General features: G+C 42.0%; 1 protein-coding gene and 2 long non-coding RNA genes across 6 annotated transcripts; 1 reads left to right on the forward strand and 2 right to left on the reverse strand.

Annotated features, from left to right (window-relative positions):
* Nucleotides 1–3156: 3156 nt before the first annotated feature.
* On the reverse strand, nt 3157–25358 carry LOC120743180 (NLR family CARD domain-containing protein 3-like; the record flags this gene model as incomplete). Its single annotated transcript, XM_040046753.1, has 6 exons — nt 25315–25358; nt 25138–25230; nt 24277–24378; nt 5274–5352; nt 4645–4873; nt 3157–3923 (listed from the first exon to the last, which is right to left on the reverse strand). Coding segments are annotated over exons 4-6 (999 nt in total), but the record flags the coding sequence as incomplete, so codon positions are not given.
* Nucleotides 9478–13868, reverse strand: LOC120743181. Of its 4 annotated transcripts, XR_005698087.1 has the most exons (6): nt 13342–13868; nt 11998–12847; nt 11776–11888; nt 10137–10231; nt 9968–10026; nt 9478–9801 (listed from the first exon to the last, which is right to left on the reverse strand). It is a non-coding gene; the product is annotated as an uncharacterized LOC120743181 (long non-coding RNA). The 4 variants fall into 4 exon arrangements; XR_005698086.1 differs by having other exon boundaries at nt 9478–10026; XR_005698085.1 differs by having other exon boundaries at nt 9478–10231; nt 11776–11833.
* On the forward strand, nt 12831–13349 carry LOC120743182. The gene is made up of 3 exons (XR_005698088.1): nt 12831–12931; nt 13064–13065; nt 13148–13349. It is a non-coding gene; the product is annotated as an uncharacterized LOC120743182 (long non-coding RNA).
* Nucleotides 25359–26113: the final 755 nt, after the last annotated feature.

The raw sequence follows: 26113 nt of genomic DNA on the forward strand, positions 1-26113 counted from the left end.
CGCTAATGATTAGCCAATATAAACGGTGAGGATGATTGAAAAAAAGAGGGGGTTTTTGTGTTTGGGTGTTTTGGAGCGAAAAAAAAAAACCGGGGATTGTTGGTCAACACCACATACACACACACCACGAGTCCATAAACACACATGACAGTATTGATTCCAGGCAAAAGGCCTCAAATTCATTTAGCGTTTAACTGAACTTGAGCTGGCCCTGTAATAAGTGACAGAAAAGAGGAACTGAATAGGAGTTTCTTGCTTTAGAGAAGGACCAAAGGAAGGAAAGCATATATTTTGGTTAAGTCTGATAAACTAGAATGAGAAGGTATTGTTACATCAAAGGAGCAAGATGAAATAAAAAGGCTATACCAAAAACAGGTTATAACATAGGAATGTGAGTTTTAAAATGAAGTTAGTGTTAACACACAGGAGTTGTTTCAAGGCAGCGTTTAGCTATGATAAAATGTTGCGTGAGTAATTGCTTATATGTTTAAACTTAATTGATAAAGTGGTTGTTTTTTTTGGATCTTTTAGTAGAATAGGCGCTTATAATGATTTTCTTGTGAAAGGAGATTCTAGGTCAGAGTGGAGGCCTTGCAGCAGCGAGAGTTCTGTGTACAGGATGTTGATGATTAGATAAGGCAAGCGACAGGAAACGCATGCAGGGACGTGAAAGCAGCGTTTTAAGAGTTTTAAAATGATGAGTAACGTTGAAGAATATATATAAATACAAGTCAATAAGTCAAGAAGATAATTAGGATCAGGCTTTTGATTAAAGAGTCCCAAAGATGATAAGTTAGGGAGGTGCAGGAAAAGGTGTTTGGTTTGCTTTACAGAAGATCTCGGCGACCACAGGGGGGTGAGGATCCTGGAGGCCCGAGGCATGATGGACCACAAGAGAGGGACGCAGAAAAAACCTAATCTTACGCATGGAGTGTTCTCGAGGGGGAGCTGGTGTTTATTACTGGACCACTTAGATGACATGAGGTTGTCTGATTTGCTGAGCCAGAGGACGGCTAGAGAGGGTCAGAGCGGGAGTGGTGACCCCGATGTCCATGATGCCATGGATGGACATGGAAGCAGCTGAGTGGGCCGAGGAGTGACCCAACACAATGTATTGTGACCTCTGGTGTTCCAGAGGTCGAGAGAGGGAGTATTGAGATTGGAGAGATATTTTGCTGCTATTGTTAATAATCATCATCATTACCATTGCATTAATAATATAATCTACAAAATTGATATTGCATTCAGATGTTGAAACAGTGTGTGTCTTTCAGAAAGACTAAGTTGCAGGCTGACAGGAAGTTGCAGGTTTGAAGAGTGTGCCTTTTGCAGAACTGAAACCGAAAGCAGAGTCTAAGTGCAGGTTATTTTGAGGAGCCTTTAAGGACGAGGCACACACTTAGTTAAAGAGAATCATTTATAGGTGGAAGTTTAATCATGTTTTGCTCGGGGTTGCAAAAGAGCAGTTTGTCGCAGAACTGCTGCTGATGTGTCAAGATGATAAGCGAGCATCCGGCAGTGACAGGAAGTACCTGCCATGAAGATAGGAGATAATGTTCTTTTAAACTGTGTTAAAAGTCATTGTGGTTTTGATTTGACGTATGCATATATTCTGTTTGTGACGTATGAGGGGGCGTCATTAAATTCAAGCCCTGATGGTATAAAATATCTGTTGATGCTTTGATTAAGTCGGAGATCAGCCCGGTCTGCGAACGGAGCTGGTCTTCCCACGCGTGTATTTCATTAAAATCGTTTGACCAAGTTCTGGACCATGGTTGTTTGTACTCTCCTTCCCCAATATTTGAACCTTAACATTAGTTTACTCAAAATAAATTTAAGACATCAATATTAAAGGTTAAATTATGATAATGAATACATGCAACTATAACTGATGACATAAGAATTTGGATTTTTTAAGCTAAAGCGAAGGTGCTGACTCACTTGGCATGTTACTCTCAAATCCTCCCTAATAACAAGAACATAATTACACTTTAGCCACAAGAGGGCAGCAGCATTAATACAAGTCACATGTATATAAAGGTACAGTGATTATATTACAGTGATTTTGACAAAAACAAAACAGAAGTTGATGGCAGTGTGTTTTTCCATAACATACCAACCAAATTAAATAATAAAAACTTTATAACTTACAGAACTTTTTTACAGACTTTGACCACTGGCAGCAGCCTCAGAAGAGCCTCCTCTGAAGCAAAGTATTTCCTCAGGTCAAACACATCCAGATCTTTTTCTGATGACAGTAAGATGAAGACCAGAGCTGACCACTGAGCAGGAGACAGTTTATCTGTGGAGAGACGTCCTGAACTCAGGGACTGTTGGATCTCCTCCACTAGAGAACGATCATTCAGTTCATTCAGACAGTGAAACAGATTGATGCTTTTCTCTGCAGACAGATTCTCACTGAGCTTCTCCTTGATGTACTGAACTGCTTCTTGATTGGTCTTTGAGCTACTTCCTGTCTGTGTCATGAGGCCTTGCAAACGAGTTTGATTAGTCTTCAGACCCAAGAGAAAACGAAGGAACAAGTCCAGGTGTCCATTGGGGCTCTGTAAGGCCTTGTCCACAGCACACTGGTAGAAGTATTTCTCTGTCTGAGAGCTTGTTTGTTGTTCTTCCAGCTGATTGAGTCCAGAGTTGATGAAGGTCAGGTGGACATGAAGAGCAGCCAGAAACTCCTGAACACTGAGATGAACAAAGCAGAACACCTTGTTCTGGTACAGTTGTTTCTCCTCTTTAAAGATCTGTGTGAACACTCCTGAGTACACTGAGGCTGCTCTGATATCGATGCCACACTCTGTCAGGTCTGGTTCATAGAAGATCAGGTTTCCTTTCTGCAGCTGATCAAAAGCCAGTTTTCCCAGTGACTCAATCATCTTCCTGCTCTCTGGACTCCAGTGTGGATCTGTCTCAGCTCCTCCATCATATTTGATCCTCTTGACTTTGGCCTGAACCACCAGGAAGTGGATGTACATCTCAGTCAGGGTGTTGGGCAGCTCTCCTCCCTCTCTGGTTTCCAGCACATCCTCCAGAACTGTAGCAGTGATCCAGCAGAAGACTGGGATGTGACACATGATGTGGAGGCTTCGAGCTTTCTTGATGTGGGAGATGATCCTGCTGGCCTGCTCCTCATCTCTGAATCTCTTCCTGAAGTACTTCCTCCTTCTGTGGGTCAGTGAACCCTCTGACCTCTGTCACCATGTCGACACACTGAGGAGGGATCTGATTGGCTGCTGCAGGTCGTGTTGTTATCCAAAGGCGAGCAGAAGGGAGCAGGTTCCCTCTGATGAGGTTTGTCAGCAGCTCATCCAATGAGGTGGACTTTCTTGTTTCAGTCAGGATTTTAGTTTTGTTGAAGTCCAAATTAAGTCGACACTCATCCAGACCATCAAGTATGAACACAACCTGGAAGTCTTCAAGCCTGCAGATTCCTGATTCGTTAGTTTGATTAAAGAAGTGATGAACAAGTTCCACCAAGCTGAACTTTTCCTCTTTCAGCACATTCAGCTCTCTGAAAGTGAATGGAAATATGAACTGGATGTCCTGGTTGGCTTTGTCTTCAGCCCAGTCCAGGCTGTATTTCTGTGTTAAGACTGTTTTCCCAATGCCAGCCACTCCCTTTGTCAGCACTGTTCTGATTGGTTCGTCTCTTCCAGGTGAGGCTTTAAAGATGTCTTCTTGTCTGATTGTTGTTTCTGGTCTGTCTGGTTTCCTGGATGCTGTTTGAATCTGTCTGACCTCATGTTCATCATTGACCTCTGCAGTCCCTCCCTCTGTGATGTAGAGCTCTGTGTAGATCTGATTCAGGAGGGTCGGGCTTCCTGCTTTAGCGATGCCCTCAAACACACACTGGAACTTCTTCTTCAGTTGGGCTTTAAGTTCTCGTTTACAGAGTGGAGCAAATATTTCTGAAGGTAAGAAATTTAGAAAAAAATATTATGTAATAAATATGTCTGTGAAGGTTCTCAGTCATCCAGGTCATCATAGTCAAAGGAGCTTGCAAAGAAAAGCGTCTGGACTTCTTTAAGTTGCTTGAAGACGTTTCACCTCTCATCCGAGAAGCTCCTTCAGTTCTAAGGTCAAATGGTGGAGAGTCCCAGATATAAACCTAGTGGGAGTATCCCCCCACAGAGGGACAAAAGGACCCCCTGATGATCCTCTAATCGCCTGAGCCAAGGTGTGAAACTGGGTGTGGGTCCCAATCAGCCAGAGTTTCGGGTGAGTTCATTGTGAAACCTGGCCCCACCTTATCATGCGAATTCCTGAGATCAGATGGCCCAGGATGTGAGTGGGTGTTAAGGCGTCTGGGAAGGGATCTCAAAACTGGATTATAGATGGCAGAGAGTTGGTGTTGTAAACCACCGCCTCTGTTCAAAGATGGTCGCTCACAGTGGACATAGATGGCTTCTTTCACTCCTCTTTCAAACCATCTGTCCTCTCTGTCCCAAATATTTTGGACATGATAAGGTGGGGCCAGGTTTCACAATGAACTTTCTTTCTTTGCAAGCTCCTTTGACTATATAATAAATATCATAGCCTTTCAGTACCCTGAAAGGATGAATGTCTATTGGTCCATTTCTTGAGCTATTAGGAAAGATCAATATTCAGTCTTTAGAGAAATTCTCTTACTGCTCTGCAGATGGTCAGCCATCTCATGCTGCTTAAGTCTCCTCAAGAAGTGGAGTGTGATCTTCAGAAATGCTTCTCTGCAGCTCTTTCTTTCATCTTCATCCTCACCTTCAAATATCTCCTCATCCTCCTTCTGGCTTTTTATGGTTTCTGGGTGATCTGGACACAGAACCTTCTTGATTTTCTCCAGCTCATTCTTCACAAATGTTGTGATGTGTTTCTCCAGCCGCTGGAAAAGAAGACTATATGAATTACCCAGTGGTAAATGGACTGGTTCTTATATAGCTCTCTTTGATACTCTGTGCACACAAAGCATTTTATACAACATGCCTCATTCAACCAAGCACATTGTTCTATGCTTAAATACTTTCTTTCACACTCTGATGGATGCATCAGAGGGCAGCTTGGGTTTAGTACGTTACCCAGTACATTTGCCAGCCAGGGTTTGACTCACAAACCTTCTGACTAGTAGCTGACCTGCTCACCTCCTGAGCTACAGTCACCCCAATCTGACTGAAATCATGGAGCCCAAACTCTGACTTATGTTGGACACACTGACAATCCTCTGGTCCACAAAGTGCAGCATAGAGGTGACTGAAAAGAACAAATGTAAACGTAGTACTACAAACCATAACCACAGAGTCCAGGTGTGTTTGATGTTGCTGTGCAGACTGACCAGTGGAAACCTCTGCTCTCTGCTGGTCCACTCTGTGGAGGAGTAATGTATAATTAGCTCATGTTATGTCTGTCCACACACAGACACAAGCTAAAGGTCCATGAAGTGATGTTTGGATGGGTTCAGTCAATCAGATGACTGTCATGGTGGAGCTTTGCTAGTCCTGCTGATCCCACTGAGAATTAACAACTCAGTTTCCAGATGTCTGTAGTTTTCTGCTCAGTTTCTTTAGTCCCAACAGCTCTTACCATCTCCTGCATAAAGTTTTCCCTCCATGCTCAGATGCCCTGGAACAAGGTGCTCTCTTTATATCAGTGACTGGTTTAAAGGGACAACTTGCAGTGCTCGCCAAACTTTGTGTCAGCAAAAGTAGTTCTAATGTTTCTTACATTTATTACATTTTTACACACACAAATCAATGAACGCAAAAACATAAACTTTTCAGACATTTTGTTTTACAATGTTACAAAACTCAGTTCACAACTACACAGTCTGATTTACAAGTACAAAATATTTATGACCACAGTTTGAGCCGATGTATGTCCCGAGTCTGTGGACTCAGTAGTTTTGTTTTGATTGTTATTGTCTTTTGTTACAATTTCATTCTGATTAAGATTTTCTAGTTCTGAGGCTTTGGTTTCTGTGTTCCCTCTGTACTGTGTTAGTATTGTGTCTCTGTGTTCACTTCCTGTTTTATTTTGACAGTGCCATGTCCTATGTTAGTGGCTGTGTCCCAATTCAGGGTCTGCATGCTTGAAGTACGCATTTTAAGTGCAATTACGTCACTGCCATGTAGCAAGTACATAAGCTAAAATAATTTAAGTTGGTTATGAGTAGTTTATGGAAGAAATATAGTATCATCAGAATTCGAATATTTTTAGACATTGAATTTATGACACTGAATTTTTATCCTCCAAATTTCCCTGCAAAAATATTCACCTGCAAAAATTCACCTGCAGAAAATTCAACTGCAAAAGTGATGAACTTTAATGACCCAAGCCAGAGCAATCAGCACCAGATCGAGTCGAGTGGCTCTCAGCCAATTAAATTACGCTGTTTGATCACATGACACCGTTAGCCAGCAGTGTGTCTCCTAAAAGAGAGCCGTTTAAAGGTGAGTGATTAAGTTTTTCTCCTAAATAGAGATCATTACAGAACGCCTAGTCCTACTTAAAATCCCATTTATTTTTTTTATTTTTTATCATCTACTCGAACTAAGGAAAACGTTTGACTAACTCAAAGGCAATTTCCACGCCTCCCATGCCTGTCTGCAGAAGCAGTTTTGAATTTAGGAGCGCCAAGATGGCAGCGGCAAACCCTGGCGGCTCTCCGGTGAGTGTATATATATATTTTTATCTTCAAGTTTGTCTTTTGAAACCTTAATTTTATTTAAATCCGTTGCTCACGTATAAAGTACACAGACGGGGTCTTTGCTCAACTCGTCTGAGGCGTGTCTCACTAAGCGCTACATGCTAGCATCCTGCTAACCGAGCTACCCTTTACATGCTGTGCTTTAGAAAATGGGATACTCGTTAAAAAAATACTCCGCAGATATTGATAGATAGACGAACACTGCAAATATAATGTTGGAAACGAGAACGGCCTTTGGTGAAGGGGTAAAATACACCATGAATAAAGCCATAGAGTGAATGGCTGCCATGGTTGCAGAACAGCCTGATTTAATGACAAGAATGGGGAAGAGTGAGGTGAAGTGAACCACAGCCACAAAACACGGTCAGACAAGGCGGCAAAAGGGCAGTGATCTGTCCGTCAGTATGAAGTTGGTGTGTGCTTTGGTGAACAAAAACTCCAGACTGGTAGCAGGAAGATGGGAGACTCGTGTTTCACTGGAATAGTGGTGAATTAAAACATCCTTTGTTGGGGACATTTCGGTGTAAATGCATCCATACAGGCAAGACAGAGGCAGACTAGACAGTGAAGAAAACAAGGCAAACATTAGAAATATAAAAACGGAAATATAGGATGAGTCGGGGATGAGTTCCTGCCCCCAGTGGAGGAGTTCAAGTATCTCGGGGTCTTGTTCGCGAGTGATGGGAGAAGGGAGCCGGAGATCGACAGACGGATTGGGGCTGCAGCTGCAGTAATGCGGACGCTGCACCGGTCCGTCGTGGTGAAGAGGGAGCTGAGTGTAAAAGCGAAGCTCTCAATTTACCGGTCGATCTACGTCCCTACCCTCACCTATGGCCACGAGCTGTGGGTAGTGACCGAAAGAATGAGATCGCGGATACAAGCGGCAGAAATGAGCTTCCTCCGAAGGGTGGCTGGCCTCTCCCTTAGAGATAGGGTGAGAAGGTCGGCCATCCGGGAGGGGCACAGAGTAGAGCAGCTGCTGCTCCACATCGAAAGGAGCCAGCTGAGGTGGTTCGGGCATCTGACAAGGATGCCCCCTGGGCGCCTCCTGGGTGAGGTGTTCCAGGCATGTCCCACCGGGAGGAGGCCCCGGGGCAGACCCAGGACACGCTGGAGAGATTATATCTCTCGGCTGGCCTGGGAACGCCTTGGTATTCCCCCGGATAAACTGGAGGAGGTGGCTGGGGAGAGGGAGGTCTGGGCCTCTTTGCTTAGGCTGCTGCCCCCGCGACCCGGCCTCGGATAAAGCGGATGAAGATGGATGGATGGAAATATAGGATTGATATAACATACAATTAGGGAAAATGTAAGGAACACAATGTAAATGATATTGTAAAGTCATTAAAACAGCATACTCTGATTAAAAGAAACATATAATTGGGTAGGATAATAATAATAATAATAATAATAATAATAATAATAATAATAATAATAATAATAAAAAAAACCTAAAAAAAAACATGTACAAGATGGGTATGTATACTTGTAGCCAGAATTTAACAACTATAAAGTTGTAGCATGTCAGTACCTTACCCCATCCATTATATCCACACTTTCAGAAAAGGATATGGTCAATATCTTTACAAATACTATCTAAACTTAAACGGGATATTCCCTCTGCTTCTTCTGCTTCTCGTATACACCCTCAGGGTTTGTGGTCAGCCAGCGGCTGATATGATCATTAATCCTGTGAAATAATATTCTTTCGGTTTATGAATCTGTTTGCATGGATTTCTTAATCCGTTTCCACTGTTAGCAGAAGTTGTGCATGCAGTTTTGGTGTGCTGCTCTCCAAGACTACAAGCTGCGTTAAAGTTGGAAGTAACTGGCCGATGTTCCACTGTTGAAGATCAGCTGTGCCCATTTGTTGCACATTGTGGGTATGGAGAAGTTGAGGCCCTTGCAGGCTACCCACAATTTCCCCAAACTGAGTGATTATACATCTTGCTTCCATATTTGTATCTTGTGTCACTAAAAATGCATTTTATTTTAATTTTATACATTGATTAATGACCTGCAGAATCTCCTTATCATATTAAGTGATTCATAATTGTCACTTTATGCTTTCTCCATCTTGAAAGTGATTACATCCTTGCATTACATCCTTTAGGTTCATTTTCTGCAGGCAGGTTTCTGACAGAACAGGCAGATTTAGAATATAACATGCAGCGTTCTATAGATGGACACATAAAGAAATGAAAAATTACATGTATGTGCTAACTTTCTAAACACTGTTACATTAATGATTAAGTAGATAAAACATTTATTTAAAGACAAGAACTTTGTGTGTTTCAGGTACTGCACTCTCAAAGACTGAATGAACCAGCATTGCAGCCATGGGTCATTGTGAGCATCACAGGGAAGGTTGAAGCCGCCCACTCCAGCTGTAAGGCCGGAGTCACGGAGACCTGCACCCACGTCACTGCTCTTCTGTTTAATGTAGAAGCAACAGTGTTGATCTGTGGCACAAGGACTGTTACAGGTGAACCTGCATACTGGGTTTTGCTGGGTAATGTGACCAAGATAGACTTCTTCTCTTCAGCTGCCCAAAAAAGGCTCTTGATCAAAACATAAACAGACCATCTGTAGTGACAGGTAAAAGGAGCCGTCCTCAAAAAAGAAATCCCACCTGCTACTGTGGAGGAGTTGTCACTGCTATAATGCCATCATGTTTTATCTAGGGGTCTAGATTTATGCCTATAGTGCACTGCCATGTAAATAATTTGCATTTACTGAATGAGTATCACTGTTCAAAAATTGAATAAAGAAACAAACTAATTTTTGCCTTTTTTTTTTATTAAAACCACTTTATAGAACATCACATCAGTTACAATGTAGAATCCATGTCACTGGAGCATTTTGATTCAATAAACAGTAAAAAGGTGAGCTGTGAAGACCAAGGACAAGTGCAGTTCACAGGTTTTCTATCCAAGGAATCCCAGAAGATTGCATGGTGTCATTGCCCAGCAGTTGTTCGCAGGACATATGGACCCCAACCTCAACAATCCCTCACACTGAGCAGCATGAAGTGACAGTGCAGAGGAAAAACTCCCCTTTAACAAGAAGAAACCTCCAGCAGAACCAGAACCCGGTTCAGTACCAGCAGCCATCTGGGTTTGGAAGAGAGAGACAGAGACACAGAACTACCAAAAGTATATTTTTTTTATGTGATTGACTGTTGTTGTAATTCAAGCCCTGAGTGTAGAGCAGGTAAGATATAAAGTTGCATCCTAAATTCCATGCTCATGCAGAGTGTTTAGTTTATGACTTTTTCACCTGGTCATTGAACAGATGGTCTTTTAGGGTTGACCAAGCTGGTACCTTGACTCTGCTCTCTGCAAGATGTTGCAAAAAACAAAATCATATGGAGACAATATTGGACACAAAAAATATATAACAATTTAGTTAAATGTAGCATTAACTCATAAGTCTTGCTAAAGTAAACCTTGTATTCTGATTCATCACAGCAGCAGTTCAGTTGGATGATGTCAGCAACTGCAGCAAGTGTCTTGCTGACTGAATAATTTCATCTTGCATAATCTGAAACAAACACAAAGACAGAAACAATTTATAAATTAACGTTCGATAAAATCTAAGAATTAATCATTTATTAGATACCAATATGAATATGTCTACCATAAAACTTGTGTGGAGCGAAGTTACATTCAATCAAGATGGTCTGGCATGCTACAACTTTATAGTATTCTGGCTACAAGTATACATACCCATCTTGTACATGTTTTTTAACATTATTATTGTTATTATCCTACCCAATTATGTGTTTCTTTTAATCAGAGTATGCTGTTTTAATGACTTTACAGGCCGGGTCGCGGGGGCAGCAGCCTAAGCAAAGAGGCCCAGACCTCCCTCTCCCCATCCACCTCCTCCAGCTTACCCGGGGGAATACCAAGGCGTTCCCAGGCCAGCCGAGAGATATAATCTCTCCAGCGTGTCCTGGGTCTGCCCCGGGGCCTCCTCCCGGTGGGACATGCCTGGAACACCTCACCCAGGAGGCGCCCAGGGGGCATCCTTGTCAGATGCCCGAACCACCTCAGCTGGCTCCTTTCGATGTGGAGCAGCAGCGGCTCTACTCTGAGCCCCTCCCGGATGGCCGACCTTCTCACCCTATCTCTAAGGGAGAGGCCAGCCACCCTTCGGAGGAAGCTCATTTCTGCCGCTTGTATCCGCGATCTCGTTCTTTCGGTCACTACCCACAGCTCGTGGCCATAGGTGAGGGTAGGGACGTAGATCGACCGGTAAATTGAGAGCTTCGCTTTTACACTCAGCTCCCTCTTCACCACGACGGACCGGTGCAGCGTCCGCATTACTGCAGCTGCAGCCCCAATCCGTCTGTCGATCTCCGGCTCCCTTCTCCCATCACTCGCGAACAAGACCCCGAGATACTTGAACTCCTCCACTTGGGGCAGGAACTCATCCCCGACTCATCCTATATTTCCGTTTTTATATTTCTAATGTTTGCCTTGTTTTCTTCACTGTCTAGTCTGCCTCTGTCTTGCCTGTATGGATGCATTTACACCGAAATGTCCCCAACAAAGGATGTTTTAATTCACCACTATTCCAGTGAAACACGAGTCTCCCATCTTCCTGCTACCAGTCTGGAGTTTTTGTTCACCAAAGCACACACCAACTTCATACTGACGGACAGATCACTGCCCTTTTGCCGCCTTGTCTGACCGTGTTTTGTGGCTGTGGTTCACTTCACCTCACTCTTCCCCATTCTTGTCATTAAATCAGGCTGTTCTGCAACCATGGCAGCCATTCACTCTATGGCTTTATTCATGGTGTATTTTACCCCTTCACCAAAGGCCGTTCTCGTTTCCAACATTATATTTGCAGTGTTCGTCTATCTATCAATATCTGCGGAGTATTTTTTAACGAGTATCCCATTTTCTAAAGCACAGCATGTAAAGGGTAGCTCGGTTAGCAGGATGCTAGCATGTAGCGCTTAGTGAGACACGCCTCAGACGAGTTGAGCAAAGACCCCGTCTGTGTACTTTATACGTGAGCAACGGATTTAATTAAAATTAAGGTTTCAAAAGACAAACTTGAAGATAAAAATATACCGGAGAGCCGCCAGGGTTTGCCGCTGCCATCTTGGCGCTCCTAAATTCAAAACTGCTTCTGCAGACAGGCATGGGAGGCGTGGAAATTGTCTTTGAGTTAGTCAAACGTTTTCCTTAATTCGAGTAGATGATAAAAATTTTTAAAAATAAATAAATGGGATTTTAAGTAAGACAAGGCGTTCTGTAATGATCTCTATTTAGGAGAAAAACTTAATCACTCACCTTTAAACAGCTCTCTTTTAGGAGACACACTGCTGGCTAACGGTGTCATGTGATCAAACAGCGTAATTTAATTGGCTGAGAGCCACTCGACTCGATCTGGTGCTGATTGCTCTGGCTTGGGTCATTAAAGTTCATCACTTTTGCAGTTGAATTTTTGCAGGTGAATTTTTTTCAGGTGAATTTTTGCAGGAGAATTTTTTGCAGGTGAATTTTTGCAGGTGAATTCTTGCAGGTGAATATTTTTGCAGGGAAATTTGGAGGATAAAAATTCAGTGTCATAAATTCAATGTCTAAAAATACTTGAATTCTGATGATACTATATTTCTTCCATAGTAGTTGGGCTAATTCAGAAGATATCAGATTCGGCTCTAGGAGGTGAGTGAAGTACAATAAACATACAACCACAGATATTGTGATTACAGTTATTATTTATAGTGAAAATAAAGTGCAATTACCAAATACCAATATTTACAAATTCTGCAGACAGGAAAAAGATAAAACATAATTCAAGCTTGTAAAATTATCCGCTGCACAGCGGTGCAGCAACCTCCTCCAACCCCCGGCAGACAATGTCCATAAAGTTGCTATTTCATGATTGATATAAGTCCAACGCGTATGACAGTCTGTAACAGGTTGAAATTGGAAGTGTGATGATCAGAACTGAGATTCCAAGACTGAGATCTCGAAAGTGAGATTTGGGGGACTGAAAACCAGGGGGGGAGAGTGTAGGCCGCAGCAGCCTCCTACCAGACCGCAGGAAGTTGTAGCTGGGGTTCTGGCTCGTTGGGCCTAGCTCGCCATCCAAAGTAGTGGTGTCGCTGTGGTCTCTCCAGGGCACCACTAGCCTGCACTATAATCACAGGACCACTATTAGCAAAATTCATCTAAATTTCCCAAGCTAGCTTTAGTTCCAGTGTACACAATAAAGTTCATGGTCAAAGGAGCTTGCAAAGAAAAGCGTCTGGACTTCTTTAAGTTGCTTGAAGACGTTTCACCTCTCATCCGAGAAGCTTCTTCAGTTCTAAGGTCTCGGATGAGAGGTGAAACGTCTTCAAGCAACTTAAAGAAGTCCAGACGCTTTTCTTTGCAAGCTCCTTTGACTACGATGACCTGGATGACTGAGAACCTTCACAGAAATAAAGTTCATGAGAAAATACAACAAATACATATCCAACCATTGTAATGAATTAAAATAAATGACAATCTCAAATAACAAAACTACAGCCACGTAAAGTGAGAGTAGTAGTAATGCAGTAAGCCTCAGCCTTAGCTATCCCATCAGCTAATAGCACTGGCATACTGATACAGGTTACAAATACAAACAAACATTCAGACTCAACTCACCATTCACTACGTGCGATGTCACATACGAGCCCCACGCATCTACCCGCGGCGGTATCAAAATACTGTTGCTTCCATCCGCTAACGCCTCTCCCCCGCATCTTTTCGAGACGACAACCCGGAAGGCATATATCGGTGCCTCGCGAATGTGATTGGTCACAACAGGCACGTGCAGACTCGCGGCGTGGCGTGCGTCACGACGCGTCGCGATGCCTTCATGGACACACTCCGGTTGGAATTTAAGATTCCAATTTAGTTATAAATGCAGTTCTTTTTATTTTTATGTAGGTTTTGGTTTCTGTGTTCCCTCTGTACTGTGTTAGTATTGTGTCTCTGTGTTCACTTCCTGTTTTATTTTGACAGTGCCATGTCCTATGTTAGTGGCTGTGTCCCAATTCAGGGTCTGCATGCTTGAAGTACGCATTTTAAGTGCAATTACGTCACTGCCACATGACGACGGCTGTCCCAATTCGAAGTGTACTTCAAATTCATACTCCAAATGCGCCATTGATTTTCCCAAATATCAAGCGTGGTCCCATATATCCCACAATTCATAGCGCAGCGGTGGGTGTGGATAATTTTGCCGCAAAATACGGCAGAAGGGAGCAGCCAAGAGTGAACTGTCAAAAGTAAGTACTGAATATGACGTCACTTATTTATGTGCGAATGTTTAATAACGAAGAACATTAAAACATCACTGTTGGCCACATGTCGGCAAAGTTGTGTGACATTAGTGATGTTTGTACTTTCAGCGTTAACTTAGTTTTAAAGCCTCTACTTATTGATATATATATATATATATATATATATATATATATATATATATATATATATATATACATTAGAGGTGGGAATCACCATACATCCCACGATACGATATTATCACAATACTTAACGCACGATACGATATTATTGAGATTTTTAAAAAAAATATTTTTGCAATATTCAGATTCTGTACATAAAGTTAAACTTTATCAATATTCATTTTATCTAATATCAAAGTCTCACACTCAGTCTTTCTCTCATTTCAGTCAGTTTTATTGTTGACAAACTGAACGGTTTGTATTACAGTCTAGTCCAACTTAACTGAATGCAACCATCTGGTACAATTATAGCTATTCTGAACTAAGCAATTTATGAAAACTATGCAGCCCATTCAGAAACTGAAGAATTTGAAAGTAAATTAAAACAAAATATAAATTTACATTAAATAAAAAAAACTTTTAAACTTAATTAAAATAAAAAATGTCTTAAATTAAAATAAGTAAACTGTCATGTTTATTGCTGCCAAAAAAAAGTTAAACACATTTGGACAGTGAAGGAATGTCAGGATTCTTGCTCAGAAAAAGGATCAACATGCTCTTAGCACAAAAACCGTTTTTGTAACAAAATATCGATTTCTGCTGTCCCTGTATCGATACATTATTAGCAAGGCAAGGCAAGGCAAGGCAAGTTTATTTGTATAGCACAATTCAACAACAAGGTGATTCAAAGTGCTTTACAGAGACATTAGAAACAAAAACAAATAAAAAGCATGATTTAAAATTGATTAAAACAAGCAAATAAACTAACTAACTAATTAACAAACAAACAAACAAAACAGTATATAAAATCAAAACAGATAAAATCAGAACAGTAGATAAAATCAGTAGTTAAATGTAAGTTTTGAAATTTAAGCTTAAAAGTGTGGATTTGGTGCTTTATTCAAATGCAGCTGAGAACAGGTGAGTCTTCAACCTGGATTTAAATAAACTGAGTGTTTCAGCTGATCTGAGGCTTTCTGGGAGTTTGTTCCAGATATAAGGAGCATAAAAGCTGAATGCAGCTTCTCCGTGTCTGGTTCTGACTCTGGGAACTGATAAAAGACCGGATCCAGATGACCTGAGGGATCTGGAAGGTTCATACTGGGTCAGGAGGTCATTGATGTATTTTGGTCCTAAACCATTCACAGCTTTATAGACCAGCATCAGGACTTTAAAGTCTATCCTCTGACGGACAGGCAGCCAGTGTAAAGACCTCAGAGCTGGACTGATGTGGTCCACTTTTTTGGTCTTAGTGAGGACTCGAGCAGCAGAGTTCTGAATGAGCTGTAGTTGTCTGACTGATTTTTTAGGTAGACCTGTAAAGATGCTGTTACAGTAATCAAGCCTACTAAAGATGAATGCATGGACTAGTTTTTCCAGGTCCTGTTGAGACATCAGATCTTTTATCCTTGAAATATTCTTGAGGTGATAGTAAGCTGATTTTGTTATTGTCTTAATGTGTTTTTCTAAGTTTAGGTCTGCATCCATCACTACACCCAAATTTCTCGCCTGGTTTGTGGTTTTTAGGTGTATAGATTGAAGTTCTCTGGTGACCTGTAATCGTTTTTCTTTGGCGCCAAAGACTATTACCTCAGTTTTGTTTTTGTTTAGCTGGAGAAAATTGTGGCACAACCAGTCATTGATTTCCTCAATGCATTTACCAGGAGCCTGCACAGGGCCTTGGTCTCCTGGTGACATTGTGATATATATTTGTGTGTCATCTGCATAGCTGTGATAGTTTATTTTGTTGTTGTTTATAATCTGTGCCAGTGGGAGCATGTAAATGTTAAACAGAAGGGGTCCCAAGATGGAACCTTGGGGAACTCCACATGTGATACTTCTCTGCTCAGATGTGAAGTTACCTATTGATACAAAGTATTTCCTGTTTTCTAAGTATGTTTTGAACCAGTTTAGTACAGTTCCTGAAAGACCTGTCCAGTTCTCCAGTCGTTTGAGTAATATGTTGTGGTCAACTGTATCAAATGCTGCACTGAGATCCAGTAAAACTAAGACTGACATTTTTCCACTGTCTGTATTCAGACATATGTCATTAAACACTTTGGTCAGAGCGGTTTCAGTGCTGTGGTTCTGTCTAAAACCTGACTGGAAGGCATCGTAGCAATTATTCTGTTTTAAGAAGTAACTGAGCTGTTGAGAAACTGCTTTTTCAATGATCTTACTTAAAAATGGGAGATTTGAGATCGGCCTGTAGTTGTTCATTTGTGTCTTGTCAAGATTTTCCTTTTTCAGTATAGGTTTGATTACAGCAGTTTTTAGTGATTCTGGAAACACACCTGATAATAAAGAAAAGTTGACGATCTGTAACAGGTCTGACTCTAAAGTCTTTGAGACCTTTTTGAAAAAACTTGTTGGCAGGACATCTAAACAGCAGGAGGAGGAGTTCAATTGACCTAAGATGTCCTCCAGGTCTTTGCTGTTAATCGGGTGAAACTGTTTCATGGTGTTTAAACTGTTTTTTGGTGGACACAGTACATATCCTGGATCTGCTGTTGATGTACCAATTGCTTGTCTAATTTTTTGGATTTTTTCTGTGAAGAATTTGGCAAAGTCATTGCAGGCCATGGTCGAATGAAGTTCAGCTGCCACTGGCACAGGAGGGTTTGTTAGCCTGTCAACTGTAGAAAATAAGACCCGAGCATTATGGCTGTTTTTAGTGATGATGTCAGAGAAGTAGGACCTCCTTGCATTCCTCAGTTGTAAATTATAATTGTGAAGTTTCTCTTTATAAATGTCATAATGAACCTGGAGGTTTGTTTTTCTCCATCTGCGCTCAGCTTTCCTACACTCTCTTTTTTCATTTTTCACCAGTGTGGAGTTTCTCCATGGAGACTTTTTCCTTCCAGAGATAACCTTCACCTTAATGGGAGCAATAGTGTCCATTACATTTAACATGTTAGCATTGAAGCTATTGACGAGCTCATTGACTGACCCTCTGGACAGGTCAGGTGTTAATGGGAAGACCTGGTTAAAAATTGCACTACTGTGTTCAGTTATACACCGTTTTGTGATCACTGTTGTTGATATATTTGTGTGGGCTGAGATTTTACTTTCAAAGAAAACACAGTAATGATCAGACAGGCCCACATCAGACACAGTAACCTTTGAAATGCTCAGGCCTTTGGAGATCAGTAGGTCAAGAGTGTGTCCTCTATTATGTGTGGCCTCTGTTACATGCTGAGTCAGCCCAAAGTTGCCCAGAGTGTTACTCAGGTCTTTAGTCCCTTTGTCCTGAGGGTTGTCCACATGAATGTTAAAATCCCCAACAATAATTACACAGTCGAAATCAACACAGATCACAGACAGCAGTTCACTGAGGTCATTAAAAAAGTCTGTGCAGTATTTGGGAGGCCTGTAAACATTAAGAAACACAACTTTGGATGGGGCCTTCAGCTGTAAAGCCACATATTCAAAAGACTGAAAACTTCCAGGAGATAGCTGCTTACATTGAAATGATTCATTAAATAAGACAGCGACCCCTCCTCCTCTCCTACTCACCCTGGCCTCACTGATAAAACTGTAGTTAGGAGGGGTCGTCTCGATGAGAACAGCTCCACTGTTACTTTGGTCCAACCAAGTTTCAGTTAAAAACATAAAATCAAGGCTGTGCTCAGTGATTAAATCATTAATTAAAAATGTTTTCCCAGCTAGAGATCTAACGTTTAATAAAGCCAACTTAAGTGTTTTAGAGGCATTACTTCTCCCCTCGTGTTTGGGAGCAGTCTGTGGCACACAAGGTATGTTTACTATGTTTAAAGATCTTTTAGAGTGCACCTCTCTGTGTTTTGACCAGGCCACATGTCTCCTGTCACCTAAAAGTACAGAAATTTTAAAACCTTCTAGTAAACAGGGTCCCAGCTTCTCCTGGGAAAAGTCACCACTGCCATAATCCTCATAGCCCAGACCCTTCACATATCACACATCAGACTGCGGAGACAGGGCATGAAGGTGGTAAGGAGGAACTAAGGGGGGCGAGGCTGGGCAATGTGACTTCAATTGCTCTGTTGAGGGTGGGGCTCGATGGCGAACCTTTGGCCGCTCTGGTGGGGGGTTTATGGGGGACAAAAAGGGATTGGGACGGGGGGTAGATCTGAGCCCAGCATTGACCCGCTCCATCATCTCCTCAGTGAATTTCAGGTGTGGGGAGGAGGGAGAAAGGGAGGGGGAGGAGGGAGATGGCCTGTCAGGGGTATGGGGGGGACCACGACCTGGGGAAGGTCGTGGTCCCTTGTCCTGGTCGTTGGTGTTGTTGAGAGAGTTGGAGGCAAATAGGGACCCCTCTTCTTGCCTTAGATGTCTCTCCTTTCTGAGGCTCTTCCCGGGTGGGGGCAAATGGAGCTCCTCCTCAAGGTTTCTGCTGGGCTTTGTCTGTTCTTGGAGTACTGTTTGTTCCTCTTTATGAGATAACTCCTCGTTTATCTCAGCCTTGGCACCAAGCACAGATGGATAACGTATGGAATAAAACAAGTTGGAGGTGAACAGTTTCACCCCTGACTTGTTAAAATTAAATCCATTTGCTTTAAACAGATGCCTGCGTTCCCAAAAAATATTAAAGTTGTCAATAAAATGCACTGAGTGGTCAGCACATGCTGATATAAGCCATTTATTCAGTGTAAACAACCTGCTGAATCTCTCGTCTCCTCCTCTGACCGGCGGTACAGGTCCACTGATGAATACAGCTGCATTCAGAGAGTTTACAGTATTTAATAATCCAGTAAAGTCCCGTTTCAGAACCTCCGACTGTTGTTTGGACACATCGTTTGACCCTGTATGCAGAACAATGTTTGTCGCAGTTGGATATTCATCTGCAATTTGAAGAATTCTCTCCTTCAGGTTGTTGACCATATCGTTAGGAAAGCAGAGGACTTTAGTGTTCTTACCGCACATCCTTTGTACATCCTTTACGGCAGAGTCACCCACAATCAGAGTTTCAGGCCTAGCCTTTAGCTTTCCCTGTGGTCTTTTACTTTTCAACAGATTTTCAGACCTTACTTCGCTGCTTTTAGATGGATGGTTGTCCGATATAGATCCAGGGTCCTTTGATAGTGGAGCAAATCTGTTCTGCAGTTTCACATTCAGTTGTTTTGGAGGTTTGTTGTTATCCTTCCTATTCACGGTTGTACAGTCCTGTTTCCTCTCGTATACAGGGGTAGAAGAGCTTCTCTGTCTCGTAGGAAGTGAAGGCCAGTCGGTTTCAGAGATTTCAGCTCGCTGTGCTCTGCCCGTGATACGTCCTCCCCCTTCCAGGAGACATGATTTATGTCTTGGTTTTGCACCAAGACAGTCCAAGGGGGGATTATCACTTGAGGATTTATAATAATGATGCACAGAGTCTACTTTCTTGGTCATGTTATCTGTGCTCCTTAGCTGTGTACTAGCTTGCTCATCGCCATTGTTTTGAATCAAAGGCAAGGTTGTTTCATTTCCACACAGTCCATTTACCTCCACGTTTACTTCTAAGCGATGAATTTTTGTCTCCAGTACTGCAATCTTCTGCAGGAGGCTGTGGTAGTCATCTGTGGAGAAGGAAGGCATCTTGTTGCTAATTAGCCTAGCGGTTAGCCCCTTTTCAGGCTATTGAGGCTGTTCGGTGCCCAGACGCTGTAATCAGGCTTCAGCTGTGTCTAGGCCACAGACACACGGAGCGCTGAGGATAAGGTAACTATAAAAATGTTGCTGTTTCTGTTAAGAACACTTTAGTCCTAATGATCTATAAGTGTCCAGAAGCTATCGCAGGTAAGCTCATACGGAAAAAAAGGGAAAAAATCAGCATAAAAATCAATAAAAATCAATAAAAGAAGCAAAGCATTTAAAGAGCAAAGAGATGAAGCGTCCACACTCACAAAAGGGGGAGGAGAGAAACAAAATATCACGATATATATATTAGGGGTGGGGGAAAAAATCGATACTACACAGTATCGATTTTTTCCCCCACCCGTAAAATAAATATATATATATATATATAGCATATTATGTTTACATTACCACAGTGAGATGATTTTAGTCTCATGAACAATATTAGCTAATTGTTATTTACTAACTAATCTTGAAATGACTGTTCAGCACAGAAATGAAGCCCAACAATCATGTTTTACAGTCCCGTGGTCTCAGCCTCAGATACTCAACTAATAAAGTGATGTCATGACAAAAATGAATGACCAACAAAACATTTTTTCTCCTTCATTTCTGTCAAACAAAGCTGTATGTAACGTTTCTCGCGGTTAGTATCATGGTTGCTAGGCAACCTGAGCAGCACGGCGAAGGCTAGACCGTCCCATTTCACAAGCCTCTCACTTCCGCACTTCTCGTACTTATAGTACGCACTGTACGTAGTACGCGTAGTGCGCATACTTCAAGCGTGCAGACCCTGAATTGGGACACTGCCAGTGTGTCTACTTTTGCTTCCCCTTGTCTGGTTATGTGGTTGGTTTTTTCAGTAGAGGTTATCTTAGCTTCTGCACAGGCCATCTCCACTGCACTTCACCGTTTCAATAAAGCTCACTCACTTCACAGCAGTGTCGGCATCTTGGGTCCTTTATTAAATTCAACATGGCTCGCCCCGCTAGCCGTGACATAAGATGTGAAAACAATATCCAAAAAACACGAGAGACAAACAGGGAATAGTTTTAAGGTGCAGGGCCAACAAACTGAGTCTAGCCATAAACTCAGAGTTGATTGAATTAGCATTTTGAATTGGCTGATCTGAGTTACTTCAATCAAGTCTATGTTCACTTTGAGTTAAGATTATACGTGATTGATGTAAAAGAAAAAAGCCATCATCAGCAACTGATTCTGATTTAGCAGGTTTTCAAATGTAAACGGTACCCATCCCTAGCTGGCTGTAGTTAAACCTTTACTTAAAAAGCATCCCTAGACCCAGCCGTACGGCTTATCTACTGAGCAGCGCAGTGTCAGAGTGAACAACACAGGAAAATGATCAGAGATGCCCAACTCAGATATTTCAGTGACGCACACATCCCGCCCGTGGAAAAGCTCCAAGTCTAGTGTGTGACCTTTTTCATGCGTGGGACCAGTAACCCACTGGGTCAAGTTAAAAGAGTCAATAATATTTAAAAAGTCCTTGACCAGAAGTTTAAAGTCACAGCAGACATGGATGTTGAAATCACCAAGGCAGCCTTATCAGAAGACATAGCACACACAGCTCTATCTGTCCATGAAGCCAGATAACACACACCAATGAGTTAAACTGCAGGAATGTCTTAAAGACATAAAGACCTGGATGGCCGCTAACTTTCTGCTTCTTCATTCAGATCAAACTGAGGTTATTGTACTCGGCCCTGAAAATCTTAGAAATATGGTATCTAAGCAGATTCTTACTCTGGATGGCATTACCTTGGCCTCCAGTAACACTGTGAGGAACCTTGGAGTCATCTTTGACCAGGACATGTCCTTCAACGCACATATTAAACAAATATGTAAGACTGCTTTCTTCCATTTGTGCAACATCTCTAAAGTTAGAAATATCCTGTCTCAGAGTGACGCTGAAAAACTAGTTCATGCATTTATTACTTCCAGGCTGGACGACTGTAATTCATTATTATCAGGAAGTCCTAAAAACTCCTGAAAAGCCTTCAGCTGATCCAAAATGCTGCAGCAAGAGTCCTGACAGGGACTAGAAAGAGAGAGCAGATTTCTCCTGTTTTGGCTTCCCTTCATTGGCTTCCTGTTAAATCCAGAATTCAAAATCCTGCTCCTCACATACAAGGTCTTAAATAATCAGGCCCCATCTTATCTTAATGACCTTGTAGTACCATATCACCCTATTAGAGCACTTCGCTCTCGCTCTGCAGGCCTACTTGTTGTTCCTAGAGTATTTAAAAGTAGAATGGGAGGCAGAGCCTTCAGTTTTCAGGCCCCTCTTCTGTGGAACCAGCTTCCAGTTTGGATTCAGGAGACAGACACTATCTCTACTTTCAAGATTAGGCTTCAAACTTTCTTCTTACTTAACGATTAAGTCCCTGTATTCCACCGTTATATGGAAATCAGCCATTATAACTTGTGTCAAATCTACTTGTACCTCACAGTTTTCTAAGTACACAGAGAGCAGTAAACCTCAGAGCAGCAGCACATCAGACTGTGTGCAAACAATCTAGAAGAGAAAATATTTTGACCCATTTCTAAATGATTCTTGTGACCATGCTGCACCACAACACCTGATCTCTGGTTTCCTGACCTCTTCAATCCCACTTTAATACTTGACTAAACTCATTTTCCTGTTTAGGTGTTGAGGCAAAGCCGCCCATCTACAATGCAGGCAACAGCAAACGGAGCTATTTTTATTCCCTTTGGGTTTTTTCTACTTTTGTGCTACAAAATGTTCAAGCTGATTAAATTCATTAGAATAAAAGTTCAGATAATTTTCTCATATTAATGTTGGAGGTAGAAATTCAGGTAACTTTGCACAAAAACTGGCAGAAATTTCCTTCAAAGATGCAGTTTTTACTTTAATACTGTGAGTACATTTCAGAGCCTGTACTCTTTTACCTTTACTTGAGTAAAGAAGTTGAATCAGTATTTCAGCTTTAAGAGGGTATTTTAACACAAACATCAGTCCTTCTACTTAAGTATGTTTGACACTTTGTTTAATCATCATTTTTAATGATCAAATATAATTATGTTTGTTATTTGTGGATTTTAAATGTCCTTGACAGAGACAGATGATAATCATTATCCTGCACTGTGGTCTCAGGTTTGGTCGAGCTAGCACAAAGAATGGCTATGTTGAACTTCCTCCTGGGATCTACACTAAGAAGTGAGTCCAACATTAGCAGGGTCTCTTTCCTTTATCTGGATTCACTTTAGCATTCACAGTCACGTGAAGCTTGTTATTAACTCGATAAGTCAACCCAGGGTTTCAGCTGAGCGCTCACATGAAACACATGGTGTTGGCAGCATCTGATCAATCATATTCATGGAGACGTGTATCAGCAACAGAGCAGCTGAGTTTGCAGAAGGAAGTCAAACTAAACCACAGGAACAATATGAGGAGATTACACACATAATAAAATACTAGCAGTAACACAGCTGCTGCAGACAAATCAGTCGTGTGATCGTGTGTGAGAGGAGAAGGACTGTAAAGGAGTTTGGTGTTAAAAGCTCTGTATGAATGTGGGAGACTTTGAAGGGCTTTAAAAAGGCCAATATCAAATAAAAGGCAGCAAAATTGCTGAGTGTGAAAGTCACCAGACTTATCAGACCTCTGTGATTAAGACCTGTAAGAACACCTATTTGTACTTGTTGGCATTATATCAAACACACACGTATATTAAGCCTTGTGGACAGTCATAGCCTGCTGCTAGCATGAATGCTAAATGTACTGCTGTGGATGATCAGCAGAAAAAGATGTTGTCAGTTTGACTGTTTGCTGTATTTAAAGTATTTTTCTCAGTTCGTCTATATTCAAAGTGCATTCGGGGCTTTAGCTGACAGCTCTTTGTGCTAACAAACTAAACTCTCTTAGTTTAAGCCAACAGACTTTACCAAACACAAAGCCTGCTGCTGCCTCCATGGGTTAGCTTGTGTGACTGGTGTTTACACCAATGAAATCTAAATCACACTAATGTGTCCTCCAAGGTGTTTGGTGGGAGCACTGAGTGAAACATAAGAGCTCTGGTAAAATAACAAACAGGGCTGTGAGAGCAACTGAAGTGATAAAAATACTGTTTGAAGATAAAAAACACTTTGATGTTCTCTCACCTAACAAAGTCCAAACCCTGTGAACTATTTTAGCTTTAATAATTGTGGATTCAGGTATCCTGAACCCATCTTTGGACATTTGTAATTAAATATTTTAAAACTCCATCAAAGACTCCTGATGTGGCTGTTTGGAGAAGGAAAAGAGGGACAAAGTGGAGCGTCGAGCTGAGGCTTCATTCACTGCAAACCTACAGTTATGTTTCCTTATTTCTGCTGTTTGCATGTTCACAGCTGAAATAAAGCTGCCTCTTTGACTTCATCCTGTTGTGTTTGGGTCCAATCCTGCCTGCCACACAGCGCTACAGGACAAAGTCTAATATTTTTATCTTTTTAATGAATCTTTGGTCATATTTATCCAGGAAAACACAAACATGTAAAGGAGTCATCACAGGTCTCTGACCTCGTTGGTCCAGGTTCAGCACTGAAGTCTGGAGGGTAAACTTTGGACCAGTCACTCCTCACCGACGGACAGCTGGATCCTGCAGACTGTGACCTCTGACCTCTGCAGACACAAACATGTTTTATTCAATGATCAATTCTCTGATAAAGTGATTGAAGCAGCTGTGATCACACAGACTGCAGATAATGCAGCTGTTTCCTGTCAGTAACAGTCCTCTTAGATTAGAGTTCAGCTTTTTACAGGAAAACAAATGTCCCTGAATGCAACAGTGAGACACAGTCTGCCTGTGTGGCTGTGATAGCTGCCGTTAGGAGCGCTCATGTGTTTGCAGTTAGACGAGGAGATGTTACCATCATGGACACGTTAACAAATCCTGCAGCATCACGTGGCACAAACACTTTGTGTTCCTGTCATCTGCAAGCAACAGGAAGTTCATTAATAAAGGCGGGATGGAGACGTGACTGTGATGGTTCTCCTTCATCCAGCTGTTACACACATCTGGGCTCACACGACGAGCCTTTGTTTAATACAGTAGCTGCTCTCTGAACACTTTTCTGAAGAGTAGCTGCACAAACCTTTGTTTGCTTTCTAGAGCAGCGTATCAAAGTCAAACTACCCACTGCTAGCAGCTGTTTCTATCATAGTTTAGGATCCAGATGTGTGAGGTCTGAATTTACACCTCTGATTAAAATACATAGTTAAAAACATCCAATTGAGTCCAAATGTGTCTTAAAACCAGATAAACTGACAGTTACAGCTGAGCCTGTGTGTCCTTGGAGACACTGCTCTGCTACAGAGATGCAGAAACCATGAAACATCAAAATCATTTAAATCAGAGAGTTCTTGTTACTAACAGCTCACCTCTCTGCAGCAGAGACTTTAAACTCAATGTTGAAATCTTTGGACGCGTCACTCTTACAGGACACAGAGCTGGGTGGAGGTCCAGGCTGGTTCCTGTGATTAATGATGGAGCAGTGATGTGAGTGCTGAGCTGTGACATGGAGAAGAGTCATGGACAGTTAGAGATGGTCATCTCACCTCTGAGCTTTGGTCTGGCTCTCATGTTCCCCACACAGAGTGCTTTTAGAGGGAGGGACTCCCTCCTCGCTGTCCTCACACTGATCCATGCTGCTCAATTCACATCAGCTCACACACACTTTCTACCTTCACCTGCAGAGGAAACACAAATCATTCATGTGCACATCAACTGAGAGCTGCAGAGGTCGTGTCTGATGTGTTGGACTAACATCCATCTGAGACGCAGCTTCCATCAGTTCACTACAAAAAGTGTCACAGAGCCCAGTTCAGCCTCCAAATCCTCCATTACTGTAGTCCTACAAAGGTCAAACATGGCTGCAGAGAGCAGCTTTATGTCAGTAACCATGTCCAGGACCGAGCTGACTGCTTACAGAGTTCATACTCTAACTGCTAGCTGCTCTGCTAGCTAAGCTAACTCAGTAACAGTGACTCTGACAGCAGTTACTGTGGAACAGCGGCCGAGCTCAGGACACATTCAGTGTGTTTAGTCTGAGTCCTGGACTCTGATTCAATGGATTCAATCCAGCTCAGAGTTTCATGTGTTCATCAGAATAAAATACATGTACTAATATAACAGAAGTAATGCTCTGAATGCAGGACTGTAATGGAGGATAAATAAGGTTTTTACAGCCTGAAAGAAACATTCAGTTCATATATTTGTAGACAGTGAAGCAGTTTTTAATACTGCAGCTGTTTCCTTCACCTGTGTGTGTGTGTGAGCCACACCTTCATGTGCTGCTTTAGAAATATGTGGTCTGACTGCTCAGACTGAGTCTAGGAGGAAAGTTCACACGCTGGA

This window comes from Simochromis diagramma, unplaced genomic scaffold, assembly GCF_900408965.1.
Source record: "Simochromis diagramma unplaced genomic scaffold, fSimDia1.1 OVJJ01000046.1, whole genome shotgun sequence".
Taxonomy (NCBI): domain Eukaryota; kingdom Metazoa; phylum Chordata; class Actinopteri; order Cichliformes; family Cichlidae; genus Simochromis; species Simochromis diagramma.